The sequence below is a fragment of the Nothoprocta perdicaria genome, unplaced genomic scaffold (genome assembly GCF_003342845.1).
Source record: "Nothoprocta perdicaria isolate Ctin4 unplaced genomic scaffold, notPer1 scaffold_23, whole genome shotgun sequence".
In the NCBI taxonomy this organism is placed as follows: domain Eukaryota; kingdom Metazoa; phylum Chordata; class Aves; order Tinamiformes; family Tinamidae; genus Nothoprocta; species Nothoprocta perdicaria.
The window spans coordinates 4,179,964-4,195,299 of NW_020455455.1; the positions used below are offsets into that span (position 1 = coordinate 4,179,964).

At 35.7% G+C, this 15,336-nt stretch overlaps 1 protein-coding gene across 1 annotated transcript in view; it reads left to right on the forward strand.

The window, feature by feature from the left end:
* Window positions 1–15,336, forward strand: part of MALRD1 (MAM and LDL receptor class A domain containing 1) — a 224,639-nt gene that overhangs the window by 8,271 nt on the left and 201,032 nt on the right. Inside the window, exons 5-7 of the mRNA XM_026039361.1 lie at window positions 1,371–1,464; window positions 6,400–6,543; window positions 11,690–11,847. Coding sequence (XP_025895146.1) covers window positions 1,371–1,464; window positions 6,400–6,543; window positions 11,690–11,847 — 396 coding nt within the window. The remainder of the gene's footprint in view (window positions 1–1,370; window positions 1,465–6,399; window positions 6,544–11,689; window positions 11,848–15,336) is intronic.

Genomic DNA, 15,336 nt, shown 5'->3' on the forward strand with positions numbered 1-15,336 from the left:
GGAGAGGAGAGGAGAGGAGAGGAGAGGAGAGGAGAGACTCCAAAACAGGAGACCCCTCCCCCCAACAAGAAGATACTCTTGTTCAGGGTTTCAGGAGTCAGTTAACATTTCTTTCCCTGAAGTAAGACAGAAACATAGTGGTCATCCCCTTGTCTGAATATTATAATCCTGTACTGTAGATATCATTCTCTAGTTGATAATAATTTCTGGGATAAATCTTTTTTTTTTTTTTTTCTGGGTATGATCTTGCACACTTAACCCGTTTGCAAAATCGCTACTTAACCATAAATTTAATGTCTGACACTATTATCTAGCATTATCCTGCACCCAAATATACTAAGAGGCAAAATCTGACTCTTAGTTTTATGCCTCCAGGATTCTGGGAGACTAGGACTGTAACATATCAAAACAAGGCTCTGGAATAATTTAGAAAATGTTATTTGTATGTTTGATTTCTAGGCATTCCATTTCCTGAAAAGGCTGGACTTCAGAAACTCTTTTCAATAGTCCATGAAGAAAGAAGGGAGTTCAGAGCAAGAGGCTAATTTTCATGCTTTGAATTACAGTATACCCACATTTATCTCTAATGTTAGGTAGTTAGAATCGCCCCTACTTTCCAAAGTTGTTCCCTCAAGCCACTTTTTACTTCACTGCAGACAAAATGGGTTAGTCTCCACATTTGCAAAGTAGTCTAGATAACAACTTGCCCCAAAGACAAAATGTAAAATACTAGTAACTTTAGTTACATGGAAGATTCTGATGGGAGAGGATTCTCATAGTGTTAGAGCAAAATGACTGTTGAATTTTACTTTTCAATCTGGGTCCGTTTCAAAGTCCAATTTATTTAAAAACAAGCTGATGAAAAGATTGTGTCTGATTGCTGTATGTTGTCTTGATTTTGCTTTATATCTGTCTGTTAAATTCTGGAAAAAACAACAAAATTTCACATTTCCAGTCTCTGATAGAAGAATGGCTTGATAATACACAAACTCTTTCTGTATGGTAATTATCATGATCCTGCCTTAGATTTTAATGTATTTTATTGTGGTTTCCAAGAGACCCTTTCAGTTAAATGCAATTTCATTTTTGATTTAGACAGAAGATTAGGCTAAATATCTAGGCTGACAAGTCACAGATGTGTGCAGAAAGCCCAGATGCTAGTCCTCCAAAACTGTTGTGTATGATTTGTGTTCTCATATTTCTAATGCTAACTGTATGAATTAGCTTTTGTGCTCTCTCTCTAAGTCTCAATATGTACATGTGTACATGTAAAATGTGTATATATGATTTTGAATGCCTAGAGAATCTTGGAATATCTCTGTGATGCTGGTGAATATAATTTACTATTGATCTGCTGTTAAACTCTGCAGGTTATTTTTTGGGGGCTGGTAGAGATGCAGAGACAAAATGAAACTATTGCCGTTGATGATATTTCTTTTGGTGAAGGATGTTTTCCAGAATTTGGTAAGAATTTCTTTTTCTCTTTTTTTTTTTTTTTTTTCAGTAGACAGATAATTTTATTCTGTCTTTTGCCTTGATTCTTGAGAGATTCTCTTGAGAGAATACAAAGGCAAATCTGCTACTGAAAGCTTTCTTAGCCCTGTAATTGTTTCCATGTGCTTTATTTTCATTCCTCTAAACCATCAGCTGTCATATTACACATAAATACAATTGCAAAGAACACTACTATCAGAAAACTGGTATAGTACAAATGCATTAGGAACTTCCTAAGGCTAAAAGAGTACAAAATCCTCAGCGGGCAGAAAATATATACTGTTCTTTACCAAAGAATCAATGTATTCAGCTGGCTCTGGAAAAGCTTTGGAGATAACTTTATGAAAATTCCCAAGGCACTTGTGTGTGTTTTTTAAATGCTTGAAGGTCCTGGTCCTCAGCCGGAATGGAGACACTTTGTTCTGTTCCACTATCTCCAAACAGCTGCAGTGTCAAGTTTCTTCAGCAAAGCATTTCACATTTTCCTTTTTTTTTTTTTTTTTTTTTCAACTCACTGTATTTTCATGGGAAAAACATGAAGACCGTTCTAGCATTTAGATTTCTCATTGCTCTCAAGTACTCAAGATTGTACAGTGGCACACATGGTACCACATAAGGTTAGTGTGATGCAAAACATCCTCTTTCTTTTCCCCAGTTGAGAGTCTTAAATTTAGCTTGCTATGGTAATATGAGGTACGGAATCCATTGACGCAGACTCTTCAAGATTCAACACATAACTTTGTACGCTATAGTCTAAACTAGAGGTTCTTAGACATCCTACTGGGAAGTACTGTTACGAATAGATGCACACAATCATTATTATGAGTGCTGAGGAATTATAGGCAGATTGCAGTAAAACCAAAATACAAAGCTTAGCCTGAAAATTCAGGGCTGTAGATATAACTATTTCAAATAAATATATTTTAGGGAAATAAAATTTCAGGTAAGTAAATTTGCTAATATAAACCTCTCCATGTTTCACCTTTCTTGCAATGGGGAATTATGGGAATAAAAGTGATATGCTTATATAAATTTCTTCCTTTTCTATTTTGTAGTGTCTTTCTAGCAGTACTAGTAAAAAGTGAAAGGATGCTAATTTAAAACTTTAGCATACTTGCCTGTAAAGTAAGGTTAGTTTAGAGTGTACCTTTTTTGAAAAATGAGTTTGAAACTGACAGTGAAAACATCAATGCAGATGGGTGATTTCTCCCCAGCTCCTCTTTGTTCCTCAGAGGATTCTTGCAGATAAAAAGAAAGTGGAAAAAAAGCATTGCTAGATCTTGTCAACTGATATGCTTGCTTAACCAGTTCCTGCAGGTGAATATATATATATATATACATATATATTCAAATATGTTGGCTTTTTCATAAACAAGTGCTTCTAAAGCAAATAAAAATGAAAACAGCATCAAGTACAGAGATGAAATAATATAGAATAATTATAATAATATAGAATATAGATAGATGAAATAATAAGAAGAACTTCTTCAAATATATCAATGGCAAAAAAAAGACCAGGGAAAACGTGGGTCCACTGATGAACGGGGTGGATGCCCTGGTTACAAAAGACACAGAAAAAGCAGAGTTACTGAATGCTTTTTTTGCTTCAGTGTTTACCAAGGGCATCCTTCTGAAAACCCAGACCCTAGGGACAAGAGAAGAAGCCTGGAGAGAGGAAGACTTGCCCTGGGTAGAGGAAGAGTAGGCCAGAGAGCACTTAGGGAGACTTGATTCCCACAAATCCATGGGCCCTGATGGGATGAACCCCAGAGTGCTGTGTGAGCTGGTGGATGCTATTGCTAAGCTACTCTCCATCATCTTTGAAAGGTCCTGGAGAATGAGGTAGGGGCCTGAGGACGGGAAGAAAATCAATGTCATGCTGRTCTTCAAAAAGGGCAAGAAGGAGGACCTAGGCAACTGCAGGTCAGTCAGCCTCACCTCCATCCCTGGAAAAGTGATGGAACAGCTCATCCTGGCTGCTGTCTCCAGGTGCATGGAGGACAAGACTCAGGAGTAGCCAGCATGAATTCAGCAAGGGGAAATAATGCTTGACTAACCTGATAGCCTTCTATGATGGAACGACTAGCTGGATAGATGAGGGGAGAGCGGTGGATGTCATCTATCTGGACTTCAGCAAGGCTTTTCATACTATCCCTCATAGCATCCTCCTGAGAAAGCTCCAAAGGTGTGGGATAGATGAGTAGACAGTGAGGTGGATTGAGAACTCCTGGATGGCAGAGGTCAGAGGGTGGTGGTCAGTGGTGCGGAGTCCAGTTGGAGACCTGTAGTTATCAGTGTCCCCCAAGGGTCAGTCCTTGGTCCAGTCCTGTTCAACTTATTTGTTAATGACCTGGATGAAGGGACTGAGTGCCCCCTCAACAAGTTTGCTAATGATACAAAACTGGGAGGAGTAGCTGATACCCCAGAGGCCTGTGCTGCCATCTAGAGGGACCTGGACAGACTAGATAACTGGGCAGTGAGAAACCTCATGAAGTTCAACACGGGAAAGTGAAAGGTCCTGCATTTGGGGAGGAATAACCCGAGACACCAGTACAGGCTGGGGACTGACCTGCTGGAGAACAGCTCTGCAGAGAAGTACCTGGGCATCGTGGTGAACAACAGGTTGACCACGAGGCAGCAGTGTTCCCTCATGGCCAGGAAGGGCCACGTTTTATGTAAGTGTCTATAAATACCTGAAGTGAGGAGGATGGGGCTGGCCTCTTTTCAATGGTGTCCACTGATAGGACTAGAGGAAATGGTCATGAACTGAAGCATCTAAAGTTCCACAGGAACTTAAGGAAAATTTTTTTGACAATGGGGGTGACAGAGCACTGGAATAGGTTGTCCAAAGAGGTTGTAGAATTTCCTTCTCTGGAGATATTAAAAACCTGCTTGGATGCAATCCTGTGCCACATACTCTAGGTGACCCTGTGTGTACAGGGAGGTTGGACTAGATGATCTCTAGAGGTCCTTTTCAACCTTAAGAATTCTTTGATTGCATGATTCTATGATATCTCAAAGAGAGGGAGAAGTCAAAAAAAAAAAAAAAAAAAAAACCTCATTTATTCAGCAGAATGCATTAAGACCACATCTATGTGTTAAAATTACCTTAAATGGAAGTTTTTGGTATACAAAGTGTGACATCTAGATAGCCTTATTGCAGTATTCTTAAGAACCTCAAATGTGCCTTAATAAGAACAAGTTTTTATCATCTCTATCCTATGCTTATATATTAGGTGAAGTCAATGTTATTAGGTGACATCTGAGCATCTCACAGCAGCCAAAGAACAGGGTCAAAAGATCTTAATTTTCTCCCCAAAGAGGTATTTTATTGAGAACATTTTTTTCAGTAATTAAAACCGATTAATGGCTACTTGATTTTTTTTTCTGTAATCTTTATGAAATATCTGCATAAGAGGGTGTTAAATGAAAACAGCTCTAATTGCATGTTATTAAAATTTGCTTTTTTTCATGAATGCTTCATGATTTCTATTCCCATTATTAATATAGGTATGAAATGACCTGTTCACGTATAAGTTTTTCTTTCCCTTCATCTCTTCCTTCCCCCTGCTCCTAAATAACAAAACAAAACAAAAAAGGACCCTTTTAGCTACATGTCCAGCCCTGCTAAACAATATATTTTATTCATATTTAATAAAGCTATCTTTAATTACTTTATTACAGTATTGTAATGATTTAAGACATTCTGTAGTTTTGTTAATGATTTAGAACATAGATTTTTACTGTATGAACCTTCATGTACTGTAAAACGACAACAACAAAAAATATTTCAGGTGTCAAATAGAAGTTATATTCTAGAACATATTTGATGCAAAATATCTTATAATTATGCCTTTAGCAGATCTTCTATTTAAAAGTTTTATATTCTTATCCAAGTGTCTATGATGGCTCTGCATAGCTCCCTCTTGATTTCTGAGAAATTATATATACAAAGAAACTATATATACAATTATTTTGTAGAGATTTCAATTCTGATCTTGGACAGAGATAAGGCAAAATGTCCCTAGGCAGAGAAGTGGAATATGAGAGGGAAGAATGAGGTATTTGTTTTGTTCCCTGAATTGCTTGTTATGGAGGAATGGTAAGTCACATTTCCCTGAGACAGCAATAGTGCGAAACACATAACTCCAGTTGCGTAGAAAGTAATGTGTATGATTATTTTCTCAAAAAAAAAAAAAAAAACCCAAACAGTTAAGAATCTTCATTTGTTTTCTGAGATATTCTGGCTGCTTTAGAAAAAAAATATATATTAACCATTAGATTTTTTCCCCTCTTTAATAATATTAAGAAATGGAACCTTCATTATCATAATGGAAATAGTATTTAAAAATAATGACTTTCTTCCTATAGCACTTATTAATTACATGAAATCTTGCAGCTACATTCTGTCATGTTGAACTTAGAGAAGTTCTTGAGAATATGAGGTAATATATTCACATCTTTTTGGTTCAAAAGTGGAGAATTGTTGTAAATATTAAGAATGTGATGTTGAGTGTAATCTTTCAGTCAGAACTCATTTTATCATAACCAGAAAGATAAATTGATATTTCTTTTGATTACATGTCATTTCTCATATCTCCTGGGAACCCGCTGTATAGAAGTGAATTCACAATAGATATAATGACTGGCCAGCACAAATACCAACAAGGTGCTCTGAAAAAAAAAATCCATCTTTAGGGAAGGATTTTCTAAAATGGAATCTGTAATGACAGTTGAATCCTGATCCTTGAATATCAGATACACTTGCTGGTAGACTGCACTTTCTGAGGTAACCAAAGATAGAGGGCTTGTCAAGTCGTCAACTGAGCATGTTTCTTATGGGAAATAGTTTCATAAATAATGGCATTTTAAGAAGTTGAACGATTACTTTGCTTTGCCTTTTAGCACAGCAGGCTTCCAGTTTTGAGCTTGATGTGTGTGAATGGAATTCAGATCCAGCAGCTGTGCCCGCAACATGGGTCCACCTACAAGAAGGACATAAACTTGCCTACCGCTCCTTTCTAGAAGATGAAAGTAACAATAGTGAAGGTAAGAACCATAAGTTAATGCATATTTATTAGTTATCTTTAATAATATGGTACTTTTTAGGAAAGGTATGGATTCAATGTGGAAATGGAACAAAAATATAAAAAGTAATTGAATGCATTTTGTACTTCAGTGGGCTTTTATTGTGAATATTTAGTAAGTGTGAATACATGTGCTGATGAAACATGGAAGATTTTGATGCTCAAGTTTCAATATATGCTAGTCACTGGGTTACTCTCCAGTTAATCCTTTCTGTAAAGTGTCTGCTGTGATTCTGTGGTGAAATTAAACTAAATCTGTCTAAGTTGACAGCCCTGGTGTTTGCTTTGTTTTTAATGTTTGGTAGCACTACTTGTGCTACCAAAGTGCTACCATATTTAAGCATATCCTCCATAATTTCACTTTAAATCTTTAATTAGGTAAGCTGGAGAAAAACATTTACTATACAGATTAGTTAATTACTCTAAAAAACAAAACAAAATAATGCAACTGCAATTTTCAGAATAAAATGCAGCACTTGTTTTTTAAAGCCACTATGTAGTGTTTGTCTACAGGTTTATGGGAAAGGTTTTTGAAAGCTTAATGTATATAAATGTGCAAGTGCTCTAACATGAAATGGAATACCCATATTGACTAAGTGTTTGGTGTGTCTATTGAGACTGCCTTCAAAGAGGTTAAGTAGCACTAGTTGTAATGGTATAATTTGTGATGTAGCTTTCAAGAACTGATAGCACAATGATTACTGCTTGAACTCTGAGCCCAGAGAAGTGGAGTTTATCTCGCTGATGGCAGCCTAAGTGAATAAGCCATTAGGTATTTTGTTTTCAGAGATGTTTTCATTAGATTTTTAGCATGTATTCCAAAATGCCTGATAACTGTAAGCCAAATTACAATGGGATACTAAGCAAAAGTTATAAAGTGTTAGACATGCTCTTAAAATGTTTTTTTTTCAAGCTAACACTTCTTATATACAAGAGAGGGCATATAGGACAGATGCTTTTTACCTCATCTTTAAAAAAAAGTCTCAACATCCTTTCATTTCTCCCCAAACAGCTGATGAAGGAAGAATTCTTTGTTACTATGATCAATTACTTATTCTCAGTAGTTCTCTGGAACATGTTGCCTCACTGCTAATATTTGAAGGGCTACCAATGGTAATGAACTTCTCCTCTATAGCATTATTGTACTAATTAAAAAGACCCTGAATTCTGAAACTAGCTTGCACAGTATCAAGTTACAAGAAATCTCTGCTGAAACAGAACGTAAGATGCACTGATAATTCAGTAGTCTGGACACACAATACAAAACAACTGCCTGGGGATAGTCCCTCTGCTTCCACATCATCAAGGAAAAGCAGCATGTGAGAACAAAGAAAAAATATCAAAACAGCATATACAAATTAGTTCATTGTTAATGCTGGGAAAAAATAAAGAAAGAAATCTAAAGTAATCAATTCTCCTCCTAAAGTAATCAATTCTCCTCAATAAAATCAGGTTTTTGCATACAATTTTGTGAAGTCATAAATGAAGAGTTTGTATAGTGACCAATGGACTAAAATTCTAAAGAGTAAGGAAATGGTATGCAAACCTCAAAAATGCCATGCTTGAAGGCTCAAACTTGCAATGCAAATAGAACTTGATTAAGCTTTGCTTCTGATTTTGATCAAAGCTTTCAATTGCAATAAATAGGAGAGGAGTGAGAAACTAAATTGTGAAGCAGAGGTCTAGATAATTATATTTATAAAGAAAGGATTGCTTTCCTTTCTTTATAAATATAATCCTCCTTTTGTGGTATTCTTAAAATTATAAAATACCTCTTGTCCTTGGATGACATTTTTGTTCATTTATTTCTTCCTTTCTCCAGTGTTGTCTTGTAGGAATTTTCTCTGTAACTTTTCCTCTTAATATCTCTAGTGTTAAAAGTTCTTACAGAGATTTTATATTCTCCCTTAATGCTGTTCAGATCAGGCTTTAAAATTTCTATTTATGTAGTTTTCATATTTCATTCTTCTTATATTGGATTTATCTAATTTACATAAACGTTACTCCAGATATAGGAAACTAATGAAAGCAATTTTCTGCATAAGAAAAATATTTCTTAGAAGATACAAAAAAAAAAAATCCTTGCCTTTTAAACCAAACATATCAGAGACACTTAATGATGAAAGTCACTCAATGCTAAACATTAAAAAAAAAAAAAAGAAAAAGAAAAAAAAGCTCATATTTGACCTCCTCTTCTCTCAAAATGACTGAGTGGGAAGTTTGTGGGAGACTGGTTCAGAGATAATTGGCTGCTGGGCAAGAGAACTTGCCAAAAAAAGGAAAGGACTGATTTTGTGGCTCAGTCTTAATTTAAGGGTTACTTGTTACTCTGAAACTAGTAACATAGCTTGAAAGTTGTGCATCTTATGAGCTAAAAGACTGTGAATTAAACCAGAAAGAGAAATCAAAGATTTGAATCAGAAAATGGCTGATTTTCTGATCAGCTGGCAGTTAAATATGTAGAGTAGCAGACTGCGGGTAGGACTGTCAGACCATTCCAGGTCTTGGAAGACACAGGACCATCTCAGAAAGAAATTTTAATATTTCAGTTGAGCTCCATTGCAGTTCGGATGGATCTTTCTGGAAGACTCAAAGATTTTGCTTACAACATAAATATTTTTCTCTAAAGCTGAAGGAAACAAGACTGTCCATCTAAAAGTCTGATTAAGCAGCCACAGGGGAAAAAGAAAAAGGCTTTATGGGATGATATGAAAGTCTATGTTCTTTGTTCTGGCAGCAGTCCCAGCCTCTGCTGGTTGATTTCTGTAAAGAAAAGTGAATGAATGAAGAATGAATCTTACCAGAAGCATATACAACACTGCCACTTGATAACCTACTACCACCTTTGCAGGAATGAAATCACCTTCCTGGAGCTCTTTTTCTACTTCTGAAAGAAAAGGGAAGTTTGGCACTTCAGAAAGAAAGATTTGAAAATTCGCAGGACAATGCATAATCAAGTTCAGATCAGAAACACAGGAATACAATATACAGTGTCTTGAACTGAGGGAAATTTAGACCTTTAGCAAAGAGCTAGCTGCAAAATTTAAACCGAAGGAAAGAGAAACATAACACCATTAATCATTAAAAATCTGCTCAAAAGATGTTGGCTAAGGGTAACAAATCTGTTTTCCCGAAAGAGAGAAGAGGGTAGTTGATTGCTTGTCTAGTTACACTGACATATTTCTATTTATGCAGGCTATAATCAGGAAAAAAGAAAAAAGGCCTGTATGTGCAAAAGAAGAGTATCTAGAATCTTCATTTCTAAAGACAGGCTTCCATTTATTTTCAGATGTTTTCCTAATATTTGTACAAAGTTTTTCTCCTGGGAGCAGAAAAGATTCCCTCATGGACATGTGACCCTTCTGGATGTTTCATAGAACTTTCATTTGCCTATTGCTGTTCATTTGCTTTCTTATCTAAAATGTATGCCAATTCCATTATTTCTAAAGATTCAGGAACTTAAAATGAAAGACAGAAAATAATATTAGTCCTGAGCTCTTAAAGGAAAATCTAACAACACGGCTAGTAGTTGTATTTAACACTGGATAAGATTTAAGTTCTGGTATCATTTAGGCAAACATTAAATTTACACAGTGTGAGTGATTTCATTTGAGACAGCTCTCAGTACATAAAAATAACCATAGAAACATTTTTCAGGATTTTTGGAAGTTATTGGAAATAATGTTTAAAATGTTAAAATAGTTATGTTTATCATTAGAAAATGTATTGCAAAGTACTGAAATGTTTCCAAGTTTCAGTCTAGAAAAACCAAGATCACTTACAGGTATGAGATTTAGCAGATGCATATGCACAGATTCAGTAAAAAACAAAAACTTGTACTGATTTTTATGAAAGCATCATTTAGAGAATTCTAAATTTAGATGAAGAACAGATACTGCAAATGCTGGTGTTAATGTATACTTATCTCCTACAGAACTTGGGAGCCATAGAAACATAGAAGCTTTTTAATTTCTTTAAGTAGAATAGAATACTGGGTTATTCCATAATATTTCCTTTATATCTACATTAGCATCTATTGCATGAAATTACAAACCTAATTTAAATGAAATTGCAAGCACACATTTCAGGCTTAAATATCACATAAGATGAACAGTAAAGTAGCATTAAAAGGAAAAGCATGTGGTACCTTACAAAATCAGACATTTTCCATCTGAAATGGCGCTTTTTTCCTTCAGCTTGAAATAATAAGTGCATCTGTATCTGTGATAAGTTTGCAAGTACAGATGTGAACACAAGAACTTTCTTCCATTTTAGTTTATTGTCTTACGTAGGTGCTTCAGGAGATAGCAAAATATTTTGTGATTAAGGAAGGGGGAAAGAAAAAGACATGCTGTGTCTGATAAAAAGTATCTAGCCTTCTTATTTGTGATTTTTATTTGTGACAGATAAGATGCTGTTGGGGGGATGGCATATTCTTTTAAATCTCTGTAGGAATGCTTTCATAAGGGGCAGAAGGTCAAGAATAGACCGAGTTTGTTTCTTGCTTCAGATGGAAAGGCAATATGCTCCCAACACTTTGTTGTAGAAATTATAGCTCAGCACTGAGGAACTGCATTGTATGTTAGAGATGTTACCGTTTCCCATAGCTGTAAGGCAGAACCGTTTCCCTCCCAACTGTCCTTCATATTTATTTATTTATTTATTATTTTGAAGAGTCCACAGAAGTGTTACTGTAAAAAGATATTTCTTAGAAACCATAATAGGAAAGGAGAAAGCCCATTTTCCAAATAAATGTAAGATTAGCTATTGAATGATTGAAAATGTAAGGTGGCTGAACTGAATGTGTACTGCTCACAGCCTTTAACACATGAAGTATGTAACAACTTCAAGATACTATCAGATGATGTAATTCTTGGTTGCTGAGGTTACTCTGTGAGGAAAATAAAGATAGATATCTCCTTTCTTTTTAAATAGGAAATGCATAGAGAATGCCTAAGTCTTGTCCTGAGCATGACAGTCAAATTCCTCTGTTTAAGGGAAAAGGGCAGTGGTCTGCCAGAGCCAAAAAGAGCAGTAGTGGTGTTTTTAAGGACTGAGGCACAAAACATGCATTTTTCTGTAAAAGTGTGTACTGTTCTCTTTTTCAGGCCATTTTGTGTGGGTGGACGCCGACAACAACATATTATACAAAAGTGCTTATCTTAACAGCTCCATGTGTCATTGCCTTGGCAAGAATTGCCATTTTCAATTTCATTACTCCATGGSAGAAGGCAGCACTCTCAAGACAGTGCTATATACTGACCAGGTAAGACAAAACATGTCCTMATCTCCAGATTGTGAAGCTATGGCAGCCAGCTCTTCCGACCTGGGCTCCAAGGCAATATGTCTGCTAGTGCAGGTCCCATATGGGGAGACATGGAATAGAAGAAAGAGGTTGGGTTGATATGTCTGGAAGGCTCTTGTTTGGGCCTTTGACTTGCTTTGCCCACTGTTTTAGAACAATAATTTTCATGTTCTTCTACCTGTTAGCAGATAAAATGAACACAGCTTTGCAGATAAAATGAACAAGACAAACTATTACACATGCACTGGTTCAACATTGGTMACTATTTCCATTACATTTATGTCTCTCGTGCTGTGGAGGCTTTCTACTGTTAAAACTTATGCTTTGAAAGCCTTGCTTAATAACTTAATATTGATGCTACTGTACAGTTACTTAATGAGAGCAAGAGTAGTACAGCTGGTCTCATTAACTTAATGGCTCATATTTTGAGTTGGGAATTAAATCCTTGTCACCCAGGAGCACTAATGTTTAGAAAGACATACCCATTTCATACTTTACTCTGAAAACCGGGATACAAACAAGACTGAGATAGGAAACTATAAATAGATTTAAACATAGTAACAGGTAATGGGAACACCTTTTTTCTCTCCCACAGCATTTTCAARGAGTCATGAAATAGGCTGCTGCTCATGTTTCACATAGAAAAAGGGAATAGCTCTGTTCTTCTGTTCCACATTACTATGTCAGGGTCAGATGCAGAGGGATCTGTGCTTGCCAATACTTTCTATAACTCCAYAGATATGCATTAGAAGTACTTAAAAAAAATTTTTTTTTGGCAATATCAGCTCAGTCTGTGCTGTTTTCACAAATTCTCTTATCCTTTTGTTTTAGTTACTGAATTTCCCCTTCAGTCAAAAGAGTACTTATTGCATGTAGGTTTTTTAGAGTCTGCATCATACTGCAAAATACGGCAGAAAACTCTTTAGAAACATAAACCTTTGCTGGAAGCTTCAAAACCCAAAGCTCCCAGGCATTCCAGAGTTTCTTCAACCTAACCCAAAGGAAGGAGAACCAGAACTTAGGTAGTGAAGCTACAGAAACAAGGGAAAATCTTAATGTCTCTCACTTTGGAGGACAGGGGACTGCCATCCTGGAGGCTGACAGTCAATGACAGGTTATTACTCAAAATAATGCTCCTATTTTTTCAAAGCTGTTTACTACATCAGAAATAAAGACAGTACACTAGCTTGTCCCAATCAGAAGTAATTAAAATTTTTTTCTCACTTTGTAATTCTCTAGCTGCTTACAAGATTATTGTTAACAATTTGTTCTAGTGTATTATGAGCTACCAGCTTTCAGATGATTGGGCTATAATTACATAATCTATATTTTTCCCTTATCCATAATGTATTTCTCTATTTGTTCTTTCAGTTTTTGYCTCCCACATGTTTTTTCCTGGGTTCTCAAAGTTAATTATTAAGATATTCGATATTATTTTCAAGTTTCAGTACTTCTGGTCTATGAATTTTCTAAATTATTTTTCTGTTCTGGTCTGTGTTTGCATTCACTGTTGGCAATATTAGCTGTYTTGAACAACTGATTAATGTTAAACTTTTCTGTGAAAACCAAAGCAGGTTTTGTTGACCTCCATCTATCACATTTATTTCCTCATTCCTCCCATTGGCTTATACTGCTTCCTTCTTATCTTGTATGGCTTGCAAAAGACTAAAATACAGAATAAAAGATAACTTCATCATGTGTTTATATGCACAAGTGTATTTGTACCCACTGAACTGCACTAAAATTCCTATAGGTGTTTGACAGTAATTCCTGAACAATGAAAGTATACCCCACTGCAGAAGAAGTGAAAGGTGATACATTAATCATCAGAAATAAGCATTTGTTCCAGATTACATGCTGAAATGAAAGAAGCAGAGACAAAATGATGAGTGCAGTTGCACTCATGTCAGATAGTAAATTCTGTATTTTACAAATGAAGCTGAAAAAAAAGTGCTTCTTTCTTCCACCCTTCAAATTTGAGGAGCATTACTGTAATGAACATTGCAAGAATAAATAATGTATATGTTAATTCTTGCCCAATTTAGCCTCACAAAAAAAAATCTTTGTTGATATTATATTGCAAGAAAAGAAATAGAGTYATGATATTATTAAAATATCACCCTATATGATGCTATATGATATATATATCATGCAAATAAATCTCAGGAGATAGTACTGAAAAAGAAATACATTGAGCTTTCTAAAAGAAGGCTAGAAAAGTGAGGAATGTGTTAAAATAACAAGAGGGATTAACCCATCTGTACCCAGCAATGAAAGAATGAAAGAAGCCTAAAGCAGGATGAATTCTACAGAGAAAACATTGACAGCAGGAGAAAAATGATATTATGGGCTCACTGGAGCAGTATAAAATCCTATTTAATACAATAGCTATTAAAGAAATTGATGCAATCGAGATTGCTTTTAATGTAAGAAAGAGCCCTAGCAAGTTTGAATACTGGCAAGCATACAGAAAACTTGGTTTACCCCCTCAAGCTAGTGTTGTATAAATAAGTTGGGAAGAAATATTGCCATGGTGTGGTGTAGTGTGGTGTGGAGGAGTGCTTAGCAAAGTTATTTGCGTATCATCAGAATTATACAGCATCCAACCACACCCAATTAAAGAAACTGTACATTTACATTATCCCTATAAGATATGCAAATGTGTCTGGAGAGCGTGTGCATATAAGTGTGGGGAGAATGTCTGTGTGCCCAATTATATCAACCGAAGCATATCTAAAAGCATTGTTTTAGAACCAACCACAGGATTTTTACTCTGATTGTTAGTATAAAATCCTCTTCTATGTTTTATACTGGGAATTGTTGGCTAATATCAATAATAGGTTTGCTAGGGAAGCTGAATTTACAGTGAAATGAAGTGAGTTTTATGCAGAATAAAGCATATGTGACAGGCTTCACGAAAGCCTTACGTCGACTATCAATCAAAAGAGGAAGTGAAGAAACCCATCCTACTATGCATGAGGAGGCTCACAGCTGATGTATTTCTGCAATCACGTATGCCCTGTGGTTTATCCAATTCTGATCATTTCCATTACTCAGTGCTTAGAAYTGGGTCATTGGCTTGGCCTGGTCTGTGGTTTTGTAAAGCTGATCTTTGAACACTTGCTCAAAAGAGACTTTTAGCTTTGAAAAGAAGTCATAACACTTGCAACCTAGTTGCTCCTGGAAGAGGAGTACTAGTCCTATTAGTCACTAAGCATATCATTATTGCTGTATTCATTCAGATCTGTTAGGCATATAGTGGATGGCATCTTCTTCCTTTTTATTTTTATTTTTTTGTATTGCAAGGCAGGAAAAGAAAGCTGTCCTCATCTCTTGCATTGATGATATTCCATATACTTATACTCCTTCTGTTTATCTCATATAAGATAAACATCTCCATCCTTTCAATTTATCTCTGCACAAGAAACTATTATTCTGCTTCCTATCTTT